The 18586-nt window shown below is 44.4% G+C and overlaps 1 protein-coding gene across 2 annotated transcripts; it reads right to left on the bottom strand.

The window, feature by feature from the left end:
• Window positions 1–2321: 2321 nt before the first annotated feature.
• CHAMP1 (chromosome alignment maintaining phosphoprotein 1) lies at window positions 2322–10963 on the bottom strand. 2 transcript variants are annotated; one of them, XM_073350749.1, is made up of 3 exons: window positions 10634–10963; window positions 10076–10188; window positions 2322–6074 (listed from the first exon to the last, which is right to left on the bottom strand). In XM_073350749.1, exon 3 carries the CDS (start codon window positions 6009–6011, stop codon window positions 3195–3197), a length of 2817 nt encoding a protein of 938 aa, XP_073206850.1. In that variant the 5' UTR covers window positions 6012–6074; window positions 10076–10188; window positions 10634–10963; the 3' UTR covers window positions 2322–3194. The 2 variants fall into 2 exon arrangements, with proteins under 2 accessions (XP_073206850.1, XP_073206849.1); XM_073350748.1 differs by lacking the exon at window positions 10076–10188.
• Window positions 10964–18586: the final 7623 nt, after the last annotated feature.

The following is an 18586-nucleotide window of genomic DNA, read 5'->3' as shown; positions in this document are numbered from 1 at the left end:
TTTGAGCAGGGGGTTGGACTAGATGACCTCCTGAGGTCCCTTCCAACCCTGATATTCTATGATTCTTCAGTCACTTACTAATGTGAAGCATTCCTAAGCATATGGCCTAGTATGGCTAAGTTGAAATCTTACTGGCCTCAGCCTGTAGGCCGTGTGTTTCAGCCCTCCTTTACTTAGATACCTAATACATACTTATCACTCCTAAATACGTTCCAATCTTATACTTCTATGATCCTACATCTTAAATCTATTTAGCATACAACAATTACATGTAACATAGCATATGAGTTAATCATATCGTACAGCACAATAGATGGATAATAAAATGAACTAATTGGCTACATGGCTGATATCAGCTCTTTAACTTGATATTTGTTAATATGAACCCAGTTTTATAAGCATTTTGTCTATGATCTTTCAAAGTTAAATAAAAATATTACTATAGCACTCATTTTCTGAATAAAGTCATGTTATACTACAAAAGAACATCATCTGTGCTAATAAAGAATACTTGTATAGCATAAGAACAGCCATACAGGGTCAGACCAAAGGTTCATCAAGCCCATTATCCTGTCTTCTGACAGTTGTCAATGCCAGGTGCCCCATAGGGAACAAACAGAACAGGTAATCATCAAGTGATCCAGCCCGTTGCCCATTCCCAGCTCCTGGCAAACAGAAGCTAGAGCAGTGTTTCTCAAATGCAGCCACCAAGGGCTTTTCCTGTGGCCTGGCCACAGCCTCCTGGGCAGTGATGGGGGGCGGCGGTGGACTGTCCCCAGGACCACCAGCAGGTGTTGGGCCCTGCCTGCCCTCTGGAGTCACAACCACCAGAGGGGAAGCAGACCATGAGTTCCCCACCTTCCCAGGGGCAGTGAAGCTCAGGTTTTGGGCTTCAGCCCTGGGTGGTGGGCAGCAGGCACCAGCCATGGGCCTTGGGGCTCCGGCCCTGGACCCCACGTGCACAGCAGTGGGTGCCAGCCCTCGACTCACACTACCCTCCCCGGCATTGCCTCTGGCCCCCACCCACTTCCCCATCCAGGACTTAATTTGTCACCTGGCTTGCCAGGGTTAAGTCAGCTGTGAAAATTGATATTTGTATGTTTGTTAATATCACTTTTCACAGCCTCCCAGCTAGCCAGTAAGTCTGCTGTGAAAAGTGATATTAACAAACATACAAATATTATCTTTTGCAGCAATAGACTTACTAGCTAGCAAGTCTTTTTTAAAAAAGCAACCAAAAAGCAAAAGAAACAACAAAAAGACAAGAATGTGCAAACCAACTTATTTGTGTTTCTATTCTGTTTAGGCTCAGTAAAGAATATATTTATTACTGAGTCTGCAAAAAAATCTCTACATAAATAAATTACAATGATTTGGACATGTATATGTGAATATTTGTTTTTCCTAAAGTTAATTATTTTAGGAAAAACTGTCAGGGTGGCCACCAGCAAGAGTTGGTGGCTGCATTCTGAGGCCATGAAAAAAATTGTTGTGAGAACCCCTGGGTTAGAGACACCACCCCTGCCCATCCCGGCTAACAGCAATTGATGGACCTATCCTTCATGAATGTATCTAGTTCTTTTTTGAACTCTGTTATAGTCTTGGCCTTCACAACATCCTCTGGTAAGGAATTCCAGAGGTTGACACTGTGCTGTGTGAAAAAAAGACTTCCTTTTGTTTTAAACCTGCTCCTTATTAATTTCATTTGGTGACCCCAAATGCTTGTGTTATGAGCCCACAAAAGTGACCTTAAAATCCACTTATGGGATTATGGGAAAACTAGAAACAAATGGCCTGGTAGATTAGGTACTTGCCCTCTTTACAATGCAGGACTATTGTCTACAGTACAGCCTAGAGTTTATTGCTTTCATTGGAAGTAACAGGTTGACTTCCTACCATTAAACTGAAATGAAAATACACAGTCTGTTACTATTATTTACTCCAGTGTAAATGCATTAGTATGTGGCCAAAGCAGAGAAGGATAACTTACTGTATCTAATGGAAAATAGCAATGTCAGGTAAGTAACATCCAAAAATAATTAAAACAAAAGGATTGGAAATGGGACAGAACACTAAATAGCGTACGCCTTCCCTACAATGGTATATTACAGGTATTTTCCTCCTCTTATATTTAATGCTCCTTTCTAAAGTACAGACATGGGAGTTTAAACTAATTTTACTTCCATTAACAGAAAGCTATAATACCTACAGAAAAACTTCAGATTTATTCTGCACTGAATGCTGCTATTCAAAAGTATTTGAGACTACAACATAGCAGACTATCACAGGCTTTTCTTTGAAAGAATAGACAAAAACAATGTCATGTTCACGTTAGCTTTTTATTAAAAGATTGAAGCATAACATTTTACCAGATACAAGAAATTCAGTTTTCTCTGGCATACAAAACATTGGAGTCAACAAGAGAAAATTCTGGTTGCTGTATGTATATGTGTATATATATATATATATATATATATATATATATATATATATATATATATATATACATACACACACACACACTAAATCTGATATCACTCCATCAATTTAATGTATATTAGCACATGCTTAAAACATGGTCAAAATACGTCACAAAATAAGTACCTTGACATTTTAAAAGTCTGAGATAAATCATTCAAAGAGGTGAGAGCAGTGAATTTCCAACAAATGCTATACACTCAATCACAAGCTCAGGGCATAATTATTCCAGAAAACCAACATCATTTTTTCATGCCTGATTAATCACATTCAGTTTCACTGGGCTACTAATTTTGAGGCTTTGCTTCACATTTTAAAAAATAAGACATTTGAGAGATGTGAAAAACTAAGTTCAATCTTCACAGTAATATGATATGGGTTGTTTGCCACACCTCCACTTTATGGCCTGCATGTTTTACAACAATCTTTACAAAACTAGTTTTCACCCCTGTTTTGGTTTCAGAAATATAGCATCTCTGACGAATAAAGTATGAATCTACTGAATAATAATACAGGGACATGAACATGTATTTAGAACAACTTTTGAATAATACATCCTTTCAGTAATACAAGCTATAAGACAAGTTAAACACAGTACAATAAACCACGCATCTTTTGACTTGTCAGATCAGCTAAACTACTTACTTAGCTAACATACAGCAATACTTACACATTTTAGTAAATTAAACTCATTGAGTATAAGGAAACAAAAACAATCACATTTGTTCAAGAGGTTCAAGGCTGTCCAATTGCTTTTTATTTGTATCTTCACTATGACGGCTTTGGCAATGGGTTAAATGTTTCTTAAAGCCTCTGGGAAAATTTGATTCAAAATTACAGCGTGGACATTTAAGCAAACTTTGACCATGAGCAGCAACGTGGTTTTTAAGAAGGGACTCCAAAAGAAAAGCCTTTCCACATATTTTACATTTGTAGGGGCTTTGAACATTGTGCTTGTTAACTAAATGATGCAAAACAGCACCTTTTTTCATTGCACGACAGCAACAAATTTTGCAATAATACTTTCCCTTTCCACGCTTCATGTATTTTGCGATCTCTTCTTCTGAGATGAAAGCCTCTTTCTCTTCTGTAAATTGCAGTATGCACTGTGGCTGAATGGGAGTAGCTGCATCTATTTTGCTCTCTTTGTTGTAATCAGACGATTCCGTATCAAACTGTTCTTGATCACTATTTGATTCTTGTTCCTTTACCTCGACAGAATCCATCTCTGTTTTTCCACATTCACTGTTATTTAGTTCATTATCAGAGGTCTCCTGGTTTTCCTTCTTAGGCTTCTTTTTGGGGCATGAATACAACATATCTTCTGAAGGCTCCTTCACTAAGATTGACTGCTCTTCCTGAGACAATAGATCATCCAGTGTTTTTTGGTCTTCTAAACTCTGAGCTAGGAAATCACTCTCATCGGACTCAATAGGCATCTGGGGCTCAGCGGAAACAGCTGAAGCAGGTTTGAGAGGCTCAGGAAAAAGAACATTTTTCTGGACCTCAGAGGAAACAGAATGAGCAGGTTTGTGGGGATCAGTAGAAAGAGCATGTTTCTGGACCTCAGCGGAAACAGCAGGAGCAGATTTCAGGATCTCAGAAAACGGAGCATGCTTCTGGACATCAGAGGAAACACCACATTTCTGAGGCTCAGTAAAGGCGGCTTGTTTTTGTGTCTCAGGGGAAACAGCAGAAGCAGGTTTTTGGGACTCAGTGAACAGGGCAAGTTTCTGCACCTCGGGAGAAACAGCAGGAGCAGGTTTCTGGGACTCAGTGAAGGGGACATGTTTCTGGATCTCAGGGGAGGCAGCAGGAGAAGCTTTCAGAGGCTCTGGGAAGCCAGTATGTTCCTGGACTTCAGGGGAAACAGCCGCAAGTTTCTGGGGCTCTGGGAAGAAGGCATGTTTCTGGACTTCAGGAGAGAAAGGAGCAGGTTTCTGGGACTCAGTAAAAAGGGCATGTTTCTGGACTTCAGGGGAAACAGTAGTAGCAGACATCTGAGGCTCAGGGAAGAAAGCACGTTTCTGGACCTCAGATGAACCAGCAGGAGCAGATTTTCGAGGCTCAGAGAAGAGGGCTCTTTTCCGGGATTCAGGGAAGAAGGCCCGTTTCTGTCCCTCAGGGGAAATGGTGGGGGCAGACTTCTGAGTCTCAGAGAAGAAGGTTGACTTCCGGGACTCGGAAGTAAGTTTCCAAGACTCAGGAGACATTGAGGGAGCAGGTTTACGAAGATCAGAAAACAGAGAAGATTTCCAAACTTCAGAGGAAACAGTGTGACTAGGTTTTCGGAGTTCAGGTGAAAGAGGGGGAGCAGACATCCAAGTATCAGGAGAAAGAACAGGTTTCCAGCCTTCAGGGTACACAGAGGAGATGGGTTTCCATGGCTCAGACGAAACAAGAGTAGATTTCTGGGGCTCAGAGAAGGATGCAGGTTTCCAAGGGTCAGGAGCAGGCCTCCGCGGCTCGGGGGACACCACCGGGGCAGGCCTCCGCGGCTCGGGGGACACCACCGGGGCAGGCCTCCGCGGCTCGGGGGACACCACCGGGGCAGATTTTTGGGGCCAGGGAGAGACAGCAGTGGGAGATTTCTGTAGCTCATGAGAAATAGCAGCAGCAGGCCTCCAGGGCTCAGGAGAAGCGGAGGGAGCAGGCCTCCATGATTCTGGGGAAATTGCAGAAGCAGGTCTGCGGGGTTCAGGAGACAAAGCAGGAGCAGGCCTCCGCATCTGAGTCATATGCCTGCGGGGCTCCGGAGATACCGCCGGGGAACGCCTGCGGGGCTCGGGGGACACCGCTGGGGAACGCCTGCGGGGCTCAGGGGACACCGCTGGGGCAGGCTTCTGGGGCTCTGGAGACACCACTGGTGAACGCCTTCGGGGCTCAGGGGACACCGCTGGGGCAGGCTTCTGGGGCTCAGGGGACACTGCCGGGGCAGGCTTCTGGGGCTCAGGGGACATGGCTGGGGAATGCCTGAGGGAATCAGGAGACACTGCCGCGGCAGGCTTCTGGAGCTCAGGGGACACTGCTGGGGAAGGCTTCTCAGGCTCAGGGGACACCGCTGGGGAAGGCTTCTTAGGCTCAGGGGACACTGCCGATTTCTGAAGTTTGGGGGAAATAACTGGGTCAGGTTTCTGTGGTTCCAGGGAAAGGGCAGGTTTCTGTGGTTCAGGGGAAAGGGCAGGTTTCTGTGGCTCCCGAATGAGTGATGTTTTCACGGATTCAGTCTCAGCTTCTACCTGATCTTTCTGGTCTTCATTCCACTTTTCAGGTACTGCATGTTGTGATGTAATGTGATAATAAACGTTGCAATACATCTTGCTGGTAAAGAAACATTTGTGACAGTGGAACAGTTTTGCACTTTTCTGATAAAATATAAGTTTACCTAAACCAGCAGCATCCATTTCATCACAATATTCTGGGTGGATGGTACCCATATGAATTTGTATGTTTTCATAATCTGTCCCTCTGAAACTGCAGTGATCACATTCTAAATGCTCTGATGTTTTACGCAGTATCTGGAACATGTCCATTTTTCTATGGTCCGTTGCAGCTTGCACAGCACTACAAGTCGAAAACAGCAAGCTTCTGTATTCCTGCAATAGAGGTAAAACATTGCATATTTAGCTCATATAATACAAAATTTACTTCTTTATTTTTTGTTCATTTTGAATCAGCTTGATGCACTTCTCCATTTCTAGAATAAAAATTAATCCCAGCAAGATCAAGCCAATCCAGACATTTACAAACCCTCAAGATAGTTACGAAAAGTGTCATCAGCAGCTGAATCTTTCTTTTACACAAAATACACCTACTTCTCTTACATAGCAAATTGATACATCAATTTAATAAATTATTTTGCTCTGCGGGGAAAAATAACTTTTGCATGGCTATAACCTCCTGCATGAAAACATACAAATACAGATTTCCCCTTGGCCTGCAAGTCACGGCACATAGTGGAGTTTGTGCAAGTAATTTAAATTCTATTTCTGTTTACCAGGTGGGTCTGGTTGGTATATATTTATCAGTGGACGGACTTTGCAAATAAACCACATGCACGGGACCTATGTAACAAATATTTAGCTCATGGCACCATGTTCATCTGACAAACATTTCTTTGCTTGATATGAGAATACTTATACTACATTTCATCTGAAAAGTAGAACCACTTTCAAAAAGTTAATCTTTGCAAAACCACTCTAGGACTGTTATCTTCATTTTACAGATTAATAAACTAGAAGGAGAAATTAACCATCTGAGACAAGTCCACATAAGCATTTCATAAAGCTGGAACAGAACCATGAGGTCCTGACTCTCAGTCAACTGCTCTATTCACTAAACCCTCATTTCCATACAGTAATTATTTTTCATGAAAAACCACATTTGTGACACACAGAATGACTGTCAATTAAAAAACCATGCTGTTGTCTGAAGTTTACCTGCTGTTGTTACATTTAAGATTACCGACATTGAAAAAGCAGAGAAAAAAATTTCTTTTTCAGTTTTTGTGCATTTCACAGCCCTCTGTATAGGTGGTTTCTCCAGCATGTATGGGTCTTTCACACAGTGGAGGGGAATAAATATATTTATAAAATAAAAAACTGACTGTAAAACCAAAACAAAATCACAGAGATTAAGACAGATGCAGCAGAGTGGGCAACAGGGGATGGATCACTCTATGATTACGTAACCAATTCATCCCCTCTGGGGCACCTGGCACTGGCCACTGTCAGACAACAGAATACTGGGCTAGATGGATCTTTGGTCTGACCCAGCATGGCTGTTCTTATGTAACTCATTAAAAAAAAAACTGACTAGATTTCACCTGATAGTGTCTCCAACGATGAAAAGTGATAGTGTGATAACAAGATGTCCAGATAAATTATTGCTGTAAATAGAAGACCCAATCTAACCATATCCCATCAACTATTTTCACCTATTTTCATCGGTGCCCTTGTACTGGGAAAGGAATATGTGTGTGGTAGTAAATTATTAATAATAATGTTAATATTATTAATATTATTTATTTGTATTGAGGTCGTGTCTAGAAGACCTAGTCTGGAAGTAAGGTTGAGTCACTGCTCTAGGGCTGAGAAAAAAAATCCTTCACATATGTACAGAAAAATGGTTGCCCAATTGTACACTTCTGTATCAAAAAATAATTCATTTACCTAAAAGATGAAAGCTTTTTTTTTTCTGGAAGACATGGCTTTGATATACACACATTTTGAAACCACAGAATCTGAACTGGAAACGTGGGTTAAAAAAAATCTTTGAGATTTTATTATTTATTTTAATCCTTACTATAACTCTGGATCGCCTACTACCCATACTAAATGTTCAATCCTTTTATGAACCCTGCTAAACTGCTGGTTTCAGTATATCTTGTGGCAACAAGTTCCACAGACTAAATGTACTTTATGTGCAAACTACTTCCTTTGAGCTGTTTTAAATATGTTGCTTTTTAATTTTATTGAACACCATATCCTTTTATTGCGAGAAAGGGTGGATAAGATGGGTCCATTTACCTTTTCCATACCACTTATTATACATACCTTTATTATATCCCTCTCTATACTAAACCATCCCAAATCTCTTCAACATCTTTTTATATGGAAGCTCTTCCATATCCCTAAATATTTTTGTCGTCTGTCTCTGAGCCCTCTCTCTTCCTCCCTTCATGTCCAATCATTTTCAGAATTTCTTGACACATGGCATATTACTAACCCTTCTTGGGAGGTTGAATTATTTTGTACTTCAATACATTTTATATTTATAGGAATTTCTGTGGTTTGAGACTACTCTTTGGCTTTCATTGTCTCCCAGATGAAAGGATAAAAATAAGGTGAGTCTGTTACAGAGTGGGATCAGACTGCGTCAAATTTGTGCTCAATTTTTTATTGTAACCACCACATCATGCTACATGTTTAACAAGTGCAATGTCGACCAAGGGCTTGTCTACACTGGCAATTTACAGCGCTGCAACTTTCTCGCTCAGGGGAGTGAAAAAACACACCCCTGAACGCTGCAAGTTTCATCACTGTTAAGCGCTAGTATAGACAGGGCACCAGCGCTGGTAGCTATGCCTCTCGTAGAGGTGGTTTTTTTTAGAGCGCTGGGAGAGCTCACTCCCAGCGCTGCGCTGCGACCACACAAGGCCCATTAAAGTGCTGCCACAGCAGCACTTTAGCATTGCCAGCATAGACTAGTCCTAAGTCTATGTCTACATTACAGACATTAGAATGGCACAACTGTACCACTGCATGCAGCCATTCTACATACTGACGGCAGAGAGCTTTCCCATCAGCATAATTAAACCATCCCCAACAAGCAGCAGTGGACCGGGCCGGTTTGTTTACCTGCCGTGTCAGCAGGTTTGGCCAATCGTGGCTCCCACCGGCCGCGGTTTGATGTCCCATGTACTGTGATTTTTTTAAAATTTAAATTATTATAATAGATTATAGTAAACTTAGGGTTAGCATAGACTGAATTTTAAATAGATTTATTTTAAAGAGAAAAATGTATTTAACAAATAAAAATATGATTTAAATAAAAAACAGTCCCTGTGATGCTCTTTTTCAAGTACATTGCATGAGGATACTGAATTGGCTGAAAATTCATCCCATGCCAGACAATTAGTTTTCAGAAACATTTATAATATAACAAACAACAACATTTTCCTGGTAATGTAAGGCTTAGAATCTAAGTTTAGCACAAAATTAGATTAATTTAGCTTTAAAGATAGTTAAACTGGAAAGAAAAATTAAATTGGCAAAATCCATATATAATCACATCCGAACATATTCTCCTTAACTCTTATCTCTCTTACTTTATTGCATCTTAATTTCTTTCCTTACTGACTGTTCTAACTCCTTTACTTAAGATCTCCCGAAGAAACTGCTACTCAGGCACCTGCACCAACTACTATATGCTACTGCTGCCCACCTTCATAGACATCCCAAAAAGTGTGCACATATCTCTCACAAACTATTTCAGGATCCACTTCTAAAACACCACTCAATAGACTTGCTCCAGCCTTCCTCATATGCCTGAATACATAATCCTGGTATGGCCAAATTGTGTCTCATGAGCCACATGACTTTTTTACAGTTAAAGTGAGTCTCTCAGAGCCCAGGCCACTCTCAATCCTTCGCCTACCAGATTGGGGGATGTGGGGTGTGGAGAGAAGAGAGCTCAGGGCACCTGCCCTGCAGCGGGGTAGTGGGATTAGGGACTTAGTTCCCCCCTCTGCAGAGGGGGGAACTAAGGGCTTTAGCTCTGGGAGGGGATGTTGGGGCAGAAGCGCTGAGCCCCAGCAAGCTCTGCCCTGCAGGGCAGGTTGTGCATTTCTTGCAGCTCTCGAACGTCTGAAGATTACTGTATGCGGCTCAGCTCGGAGGATCAGTAAATTTGGCCTCCCCGACATAATTTGCACCGCTCCCTACGGAACTGATGGGATGATATAGCCCATCAAGTTGATTCTAACAAGTGACAGGGACAGTCCCTTAAAAGTTGCACGCTGTAGAGAAACTCCTTTACTTGAAAAAACATGATCCTAGATTATTAAAAATGAAGGAAAGTTTGCAATTCAGCTAACCTGTCTCTATTTCTGGCAGCTGTTTTTTGTTTGTTTTTTTTCTCGTCACTGGGGCAAGGAAATCGGCTGCACGCTCAGGTCTCGGCGCCGCACGGCGCGGGTTTCAAAGGCTGCTGTTTACACCAAGTACAGCTTTCACCATTTTTTTTTTTTTTAAGTATTTTGATTCCGCGTTTTCTATTGCCGTTAACCTCAATATAACCCTGGGGGCGGGCTGTGTGGAGGGTTCACGCATTTAAATGCTAGGACCAACCGCGCGGAGGCGGGCCGAGGGGGGGGGGATTCACGCCCCCGCACGGGGGCAGCCTCCTCGCACGCCCGGCTCGGGGCCTAGCGAGCAGCAGCCCGGGGGCGTGTGGGGGGAGGGGATCGCGCAGAGCGGGGGAGGGGCCTGAGCGCGAGTCTGACCGGCCCCGACCGGCCCCGAGCGCGCTACCGGGGGCGGGTCTCCAGCACGAACGGCCCCGGCACGGTGGGGGGACGGAGGCCTCGGTCCCGCGCCTGCCCGGAGATGGTTCCGCCCCGCCCCGCCGCAAGCCCTTTCCCGGCCGGACTCACCGCAGCGGCGGAAGGGGGCGGGGGACTCTCTCGAGGTCGTTGTTCCCGCCGCTCCGGTCAGGCGGGGGCTCCGCGCGCGCGGGCAGACCCCGGGCTGGGCGCGGCCCCTCCAATGGCGGCGGCTCTTGCTTCCGCAGGCCGGGTTGAGGGCGCCGCGGGCGGCGATGGGGAGGGGGCGGGGGGGAAGAATAGGGGAGGCGCGCGCGCGGCCGCCCAGCGGCGGCTTTATTGGGTCTCCGGCCCTTCCCGCTGCCCAACCGGAAACGCCGCAGCCGTCTCTGCCCCGCCCTCCGCCGCGCGAGACCGCAGGCGTCCCCGGAGAACGTGCCGCGGCCTTCTGGCGGTGTGCGCGTGCGCGCGCGCGGGGGGCGGGCCGATGGCTGCGGCTGGAGCGTGTAGCGGGGGCGGTTCGGGTGGGGAGAGAGCGCGCGGGGGCCGTTGCAGGAGGGGAGGCCCTTGGGAGGCCCCCGTTGGGGGTGTGGCGCGCGCGTGTGCAAGGCTCGGGCAGGCGCCGCACGTGCAGCAGCCGGGCAGGGCCCGTTCTAGGTCCTGTTGGGGCCAAGGGCCGCTGGCTCCGGTGGCAACCTGCTGGTGCCTAGTGAGGGGCCTTGCTGATGTGATTGCGGGGGAGGTGGCCCCTCGTGTGTGGGGGGGGGAGCATCTGTTACACACTCTCAGCCTGTGCCAGTGTCTCCCACTCACTGCTTCCCCTCTCCCCGCAGCCGTCCTTCACATCCCGGGGTTTCTTCTTGCTCCCTCCCCAAAGGCTCCCTGAGGCACTGGCTACACTGGGAATTTCCCCTGGTTTCGAACTGGGCTGCACGCTACGGTTGCGACTCCAGGCTTTGCTCGCCTACATGTGGTGTTTGCACGTTCTGATATGCCAATGTCTAGTATTGGGGCAAATGCCCAAAGCAGGTAAGCCTGGAGACCCAGCATGAGACTTATCTGGCTGATGGGGGTTTGGCTTTTGTTTTTGACAGAGGGGCTGAAAACGGAACTTAGAATGTGTGGTGCTGGCCCACCAGTTGCCAGCTCGTGCCAAGGTCTCCAGGTCTCAACTGAACACTGACAAAATGCCTGGCATCAGTCCGGCTCCCCTTTGTGTTAGTAACGCCTAAAATAGTTGTTCGTAAGAATGTGTTTAGTCTTTATTGACTGCATGTGACTAGCTGCAAGAAACATTAAGGGCACAAGAGCAAACTATCCCACTTCATAGGAAAGATGGGAAGTATGGCAAGAGACCACCCTGGCTTAACCAGGAGATCTTCAATGATCTAAAAATCAAAAAAAGAATCCTACAAAGAGTGGAAACTAGGTGAAATTACAAAGGATGAATATAAACAAATAATACAAGTATGTAGGGACAAAATTAGAAAGGCCAAGGCACAAAACGAGATAAAACTAGCTAGAGACATAAAGGGTAACAAGAAAACATTCTACAAATATATTAGAAGCAAGAGGAAGACCAAGGACAGGGTAGGTCTGTTACTCAATAAGTGGGGGTGGGGGGGGAATAATAATAGAAAATGTGGAAATGGCAGAAGTGCATAATGACTTTTGTTTTTTACCAAGAAGGTTGGTGGTGATTGGACCATAGTGAATAGTGAATGCCAGTAAAAATGAGGTAGGATCAGAAGAGGCTAAAATAGGGAAAGAACAAGTTGAAAATTACTTGGACAAATTAGATGTCTTCAAGTCACCAGGGCCTGATGAAATGCATCCTAGAATACTCACGGAGCTGACTGAAGAAAAGGAGTACTTGTGGCACCTTAGAGACTAACCAATTTATTTGAGCATGAGCTTTCGTGAGCTACAGCTCACTTCATCAGATGCATACCGTGGAAACTGCAGTAGACATTATATACACACACAGACCATGAAACAATACCCCCTCCCACCCCACTGTCCTGCTGGTAATAGCTTATCTAAAGTGATCATCAAGTTGGGCCATTTCCAGCACAAATCCAGGTTTTCTCACCCTTTGCCCCACCCCCCAAACTCACTCTCCTGCTGGTAATAGCCCATCCAAAGTGACCACTCTCTTCACAATGTGTATGATAATCAAGGTGGGCCATTTCCAGCATAAATCCAGGTTTTCTCACCCCCCCACCCCCATTCACACACAGACTCACTCTCCTGCTGGTAATAGCTCATCCAAAGTGACCACTCTCCCTACAATGTGCATGGTAATCAAGGTGGGTCATTTCCAGCACAGATCTAGGCTTTCTCACCCCCCCACCCCCGGGGGAACACACACACACACACACATAAACTCACTCTCCTGCTGGCAATAGCTCATCCAAACTGACCACTCTCCAAGTTTAAACCCAAGTTTAACCAGAACGTCTGGGGGGGGGGGGGTAGGAAAAAGCAAGGGGAAATAGGCTACCTTGCATAATGACTTAGCCACTCCCAGTCTCTATTTAAGCCTAAATTAATAGTATCCAATTTGCAATTTGTCCTTACCCATAACTATTTTACTTTTGGGGACAATGTATACCTTCAGATCAGCGGCACTGCTATGGGTACCCGCATGGCCCCACAGTATGCCAACATTTTTATTGCTGATTTAGAACAACGCTTCCTCAGCTCTCGTCCCCTAAAGCCCCTACTCTACTTGTGCTATATTGATGACATCTTCATCATCTGGACCCATGGAAAAGAAGCCCTTGAGGAATTCCACCATGATTTCAACAATTTCCATTCCACCATCAACCACAGCCTGGTCCAGTCCGCACAAGAGATCCACTTCCTGGACACTACAGTGCTAATAAACAATGGTCACATAAACACCACCCTATACCGGAAACCTACTGACCGCTATTCCTACCTACATGCCTCCAGCTTTCACCCTGACCACACCACACGATCCATCGTCTACAGCCAAGCTCTGCGATACAACCGCATTTGCTCCAACCCCTCAGACAGAGACAAACACCTACAAGATCTCTATCAAGCTTTCTTACAACTACAATACCCACCTGCGGAAGTGAAGAAACAGATTGATAGAGCCAGAAGAGTTTCCAGAAGTCACCTACTACAGGATAGGCCTAACAAAGAAAATAACAGAATGCCACTAGCCGTCACCTTCAGCCCCCAACTAAAACCCCTCCAACGCATTATTAAGGATCTACAACCTATCCTGAAGGATGACCCAACACTCTCACAAATCTTGGGAGACAGGCCAGTCCTTGCCTACAGACAGCCCCGCAACCTGAAGCAAATACTCACCAACAACCACAAACCACACAAGAGAACCACTAGCCCAGGAACCTATCCTTGCAACAAAGCCCGTTGCCAACTGTGCCCACATATCTGTTCAGGGGACACCATCACAGGGCCTAATAATATCAGTCACACTATCAGAGGCTCGTTCACCTGCACATCCACCAATGTGATATATGCCATCATGTGCCAGCAATGCCCCTCTGCCATTTACATTGGTCAAACTGGACAGTCTCTACGTAAAAGAATAAATGGACACAAATCAGATGTCAAGAATTATAACGTTCATAAACCAGTCGGAGAACACTTCAATCTCTCTGGTCACGCAATCACCGACATGAAGGTCACTATCTTACAACAAAAAAACTTCAAATCCAGACTCCAGCGAGAAACTGCTGAATTGGAATTCATTTGCAAATTGGATACTATTAATTTAGGCTTAAATAGAGACTGGGAGTGGCTAAGTCATTATGCAAGGTAGCCTATTTCCCCTTGCTTTTTCCTACCCCCCCCCCCAGACGTTCTGGTTAAACTTGGGTTTACACTTGGAGAGTGGTCAGTTTGGATGAGCTATTGCCAGCAGGAGAGTGAGTTTACGTGTGTGTGTGTGTGTTCCCCCGGGGTGGGGGGGTGAGAAAGCCTAGATCTGTGCTGGAAATGACCCACCTTGATTACCATGCACATTGTAGGGAGAGTGGTCACTTTGGATGAGCTATTACCAGCAGGAGAGTGAGTTTGTGTGTGTATGGGGGAGGGGGGGTGAGAAAACCTGGATTTATGCTGGAAATGGCCCACCTTGATTATCATGCACATTGTAGGGAGAGTGGTCACTTTGGATAAGCTATTACCAGCAGGAGATTGAGTTTGTGTGTGTGGTTTTTGGAGGGGGGTGAGAGAACCTGGATTTGTGCAGGAAATGGCCCACCTTGATTATCATACACATTGTGAAGAGAGTGGTCACTTTGGATGGGCTACTACCAGCAGGAGAGTGAGTTTGTGGGGGGGGGGAGGGTTGGAGGGTGAGAAAACCTGGATTTGTGCTGGAAATGGCCCAACTTGATGATCACTTTAGATAAGCTATTACCAGCAGGACAGTGGGGTGGGAGGGGGTATTGTTTCATGGTCTCTGTGTGTATATAATGTCTACTGCAGTTTCCACGGTATGCATCCGATGGAGTGAGCTGTAGCTCACGAAAGCTCATGCTCAAATAACTTGGTTAGTCTCTAAGGTGCCACAAGTACTCCTTTTCTTTTTGCAAAGACAGACTAACACGGCTGTTACTCTGAAACCTGTCATTATGCCCAGGAGCTGACTGAGGAGATATCTGAGCCATTAGCGATTATCTTTGAAAAGTCATGGAAGATGGGAGAGATTCCAGAAGACTGGAAAAGGGCAAATATAGTTCAATCTATAAAAAGGGAAATAAAGACAACAAGGGGAATTACAGAACAGTCAGCTTAACTTCTGTACCCAGAAAGATAATGGAGCAAATAATTAAGCAATCAGTTTGCAAACATCTCGAAGATAATAAGGTGATAAGTAACAGCATGGATTTGTCATAACAAATGGTGTCAAACCAACCTGATAGCTTTCTTTGACAGGGTAACAAGTCTTGTGAATAGGGGGGAAGCAGTAGACGTGGTATATCTTGACTTCAGTAAAGCTTTTGATACTGTCTCACATGACCTTCTCATAAACAAACTAGGGAAACTGTTCCCAGAGAGTACTTATCAGTGGTTCACAGTCATGCTGGAAGGGCATAACGAGTGGAGTCCCGCAGGGATCAGTTCTGGGTCTGGTTCTGTTCAATATCTTCATCAATGAGTTAGCTAATGGCATGGAGAGTACACTTATAAAGTTTGCAGATGATACCAAGCTGGGAGGGGTTGCAAGTGCTTTGAAGGATAGGATTAAAATTCAAAATGATCTGAACAAACTGGAGAAATGGTCTGAAGTAAATAGGATGAAATTCAATAAGGGCAAATGCAAAGTACTCCATTTAGGAAGGAACAATCAGTTGCACACATACAAAATGGGAAATCACTGCCTAGGAAGGAGTACTGCGGAAAGGGATCGGGGGGGGGGGGTCATAGTGGACCACAAGCTCAGTATGAATCAACAGTGTAACACTGCTGCAAAAAAAGCGAACATTCTTTCGGGATGTATTAGCAGCAGTGTTGTAAGCAAGACACGAGAAGTAATTCTTCCACTCTACTCCACACTGATTAGGCCTCAACTGAAGTATTGTGTCGAGTTCTGGGCACATTTCAGGAAGGATGTGGACAAATTGGAGAGAATCCAGAGAAGAGCAACAAAAATTATTAAAGGTCTAGAAAACATGACCTATGAGGGAAGATTGAAAAAATTGGGTTTGTTTAGTTTGGAAAAAAGAAGACTGAGATGGGACATGATAACAGTTTTCAAGGATGTAAAAGGTTGTTACAAGGAGGAGGAACAAAAAATAACCTCTGAGGATATGACAAAAAGCAATGGGCTTAAATTGCAGCAAGGGAGGTTTAGGATTGGAATAAATTGTTTAGGGAGGTTGTGGAATCTCCATCATTGGAGATTTTTAAGAGCAGGTTATATAAACACCTGTCAGGAATGGGCATAATACTTAGTCCTGCCTTGAGTGTAGGGGACTGGACTAGATGACCTCTCGAGGTCCCTTCCAGTTCTATGATTCTATGATTAATCTCAATTATCTGTTTCCCATATTGTAAGATATTTGAGTGGCTATATTGGGAGCTTCTGTGACAGTGCAAATCATCAGACAGGAGAGAGACATTAGCTACTGTGCAGTGCTAGTCTCCCAACAGCATGTGTTATGTCCTGTCCAACAGGAAAGGTCCATCGACACCAGACGGATTAATGTGGGACAATAAAGAGGACAAAAGAAATTTGTTGTTTTGCTCTCCCACCCCTCCAATCACCCAAATGGATTCCTCCCATTAGCTGAGCCTGCAGTTCAGAGCACAAAGGATGAGAAGAATAAAAACACCTACAAGACGGAACTTGTATCTCTACTTGGACTTTGCAGGGCAGGGTTACTAGGCAGAAGTGGGAGCCTGGGTTAGCCCTAAAGGTCATCTAGAGCTTGCTTATTAAAGAAGCTTCTATTACTTTTTGAAACTTAAGATTGTAATTCATTTGTACATATATGTTTACCTGCTTTAACGTTGTAAATAACTCTCATTTCCTTTTCCTATTTAATAAAATAGTTTATTATAGGACTGGCAACACGTGCTGTCTTTGGTGTCAGATCTAAGGTGCAATTGACCTAGGGTAAGGTAGTTGTCCTTTGGGATTGGGAGTAACCTGAATATTGCTGTGATTCTTGGTGTAAGGGACCATCTATCATCTGGGTGGTGAGACAGAGTAACTAAGGGTACTTCCTGTGACTCCATGTTTAGGCTGTTACAGTGCCCACGGAGTTTACACTTGATAATTGGTGGGTGAAATCTAAATATAGATCTCAAAACCAATTTGGGCTTTGTTTCCTGGGTCTTAACAGTCTGCCCCGAGGTTGATACTCACGCTTATGAGTCACTGCAGGCAGCTTTATATAATGAAAGGCTGGTTTTCAGCTCTCGCTGGAATCTTCACTACATTACTCCATAATGAACTAGTCTGCCAGGGATGTCTGTCACAACAAAATGGTTCCCGTGGCATTGGAATATCATTGTGATTAAGAACGCAAATGTTCATGAAGAGAGGTCAGAAAACATGCAGTTGAGAGTATTGCTGTTGCTCATCTGCTTTCTCTCTTTCCTTACCTCTCTAGATCTCAACAAGTTTTGTCCCTCACACACCTTTGTCTTCTAGTGGGCTGTCATGATGGTATGACAGACAAAAAGCTTGGCTTGTACAGTGGCTTTTAGTTTAAACAGAAATTGTATTTGTGTTAATTCTTTGCTTTTTGCTAGGGATTGCAATATTGGAAACAAGTATATGAGCATATAAGAATAAAAGGGCTGGGGGAAAGAAACAGAACACTAACAATACAAATTCCATCTCTGATTATTATTTGATCTTCAATCTCTATCCCTCCCCTTTTCTTCTTGGGCATATTTTTCAGCAGAATGCTCGCACCTCTCAAGGTTCACCAGCTTCCCTTCTTTCTTCAGCAAGGAGTAGATCGGAGGTTCTCAAACTGGGGATCATGACCCCTCAGGGGGTTGCAAAGTTATTACGTGGGGGGTCATGAACTGTCAGCCTCCACCCCCAAACCCCGCTTCACCTCCAGCATCTATAATAGTTAAATTAAAAACACTTTTTTTATATTTATAAGGGGGGGTCACACTCAGATGCTTGCTGTGTGAAAGGGGTCACCAGTACAAAAGTTTGAGACCCATAGGGGTAGATGTTATTTCGTCACCCATGGTCCAGGCTGGGATTTAGCTGGTACAGGCTGGTTCAGCATACCAGTCTGTTTGGGGCTGCCTTTTTATTCTGCAGAATTTAAGCTGTCATTAAAAAAAAAAAAAAGTAAATCTCTACCTGTTATGGTTGCTGAGATACACTTGATTCATGTTCTCAAATCTAATTGATTCGATATCTGCCTGCTTTTTCAGAGCCTTTACCAATAATTCAGAAGGATGTAATCTGCCCTCTGTATCTTAATAGGCACTAACTCTGATACCAATTGATGACAATGTTGGCATTTAAAATATTGTAAGAGGCTTCCTTTTCCCCACTGGCTGGGTTGCAGGTGGGTATGGTTT

The sequence above is a fragment of the Lepidochelys kempii genome, chromosome 1 (genome assembly GCF_965140265.1).
Source record: "Lepidochelys kempii isolate rLepKem1 chromosome 1, rLepKem1.hap2, whole genome shotgun sequence".
Classification (NCBI taxonomy): Eukaryota; Metazoa; Chordata; order Testudines; family Cheloniidae; genus Lepidochelys; species Lepidochelys kempii.
The sequence above is the reverse complement of the archived record's forward strand: the minus strand, read 5'-3'. Positions and strand labels throughout refer to the sequence as shown.

What these genes read in the sequence shown, in the direction of transcription:
- CHAMP1 (XM_073350749.1), bottom strand. Translation starts at nt 6,011, where the DNA reads ATGGACATGTTCCAGATACTGCGTAAAACATCAGAGCATTTAGAATGT.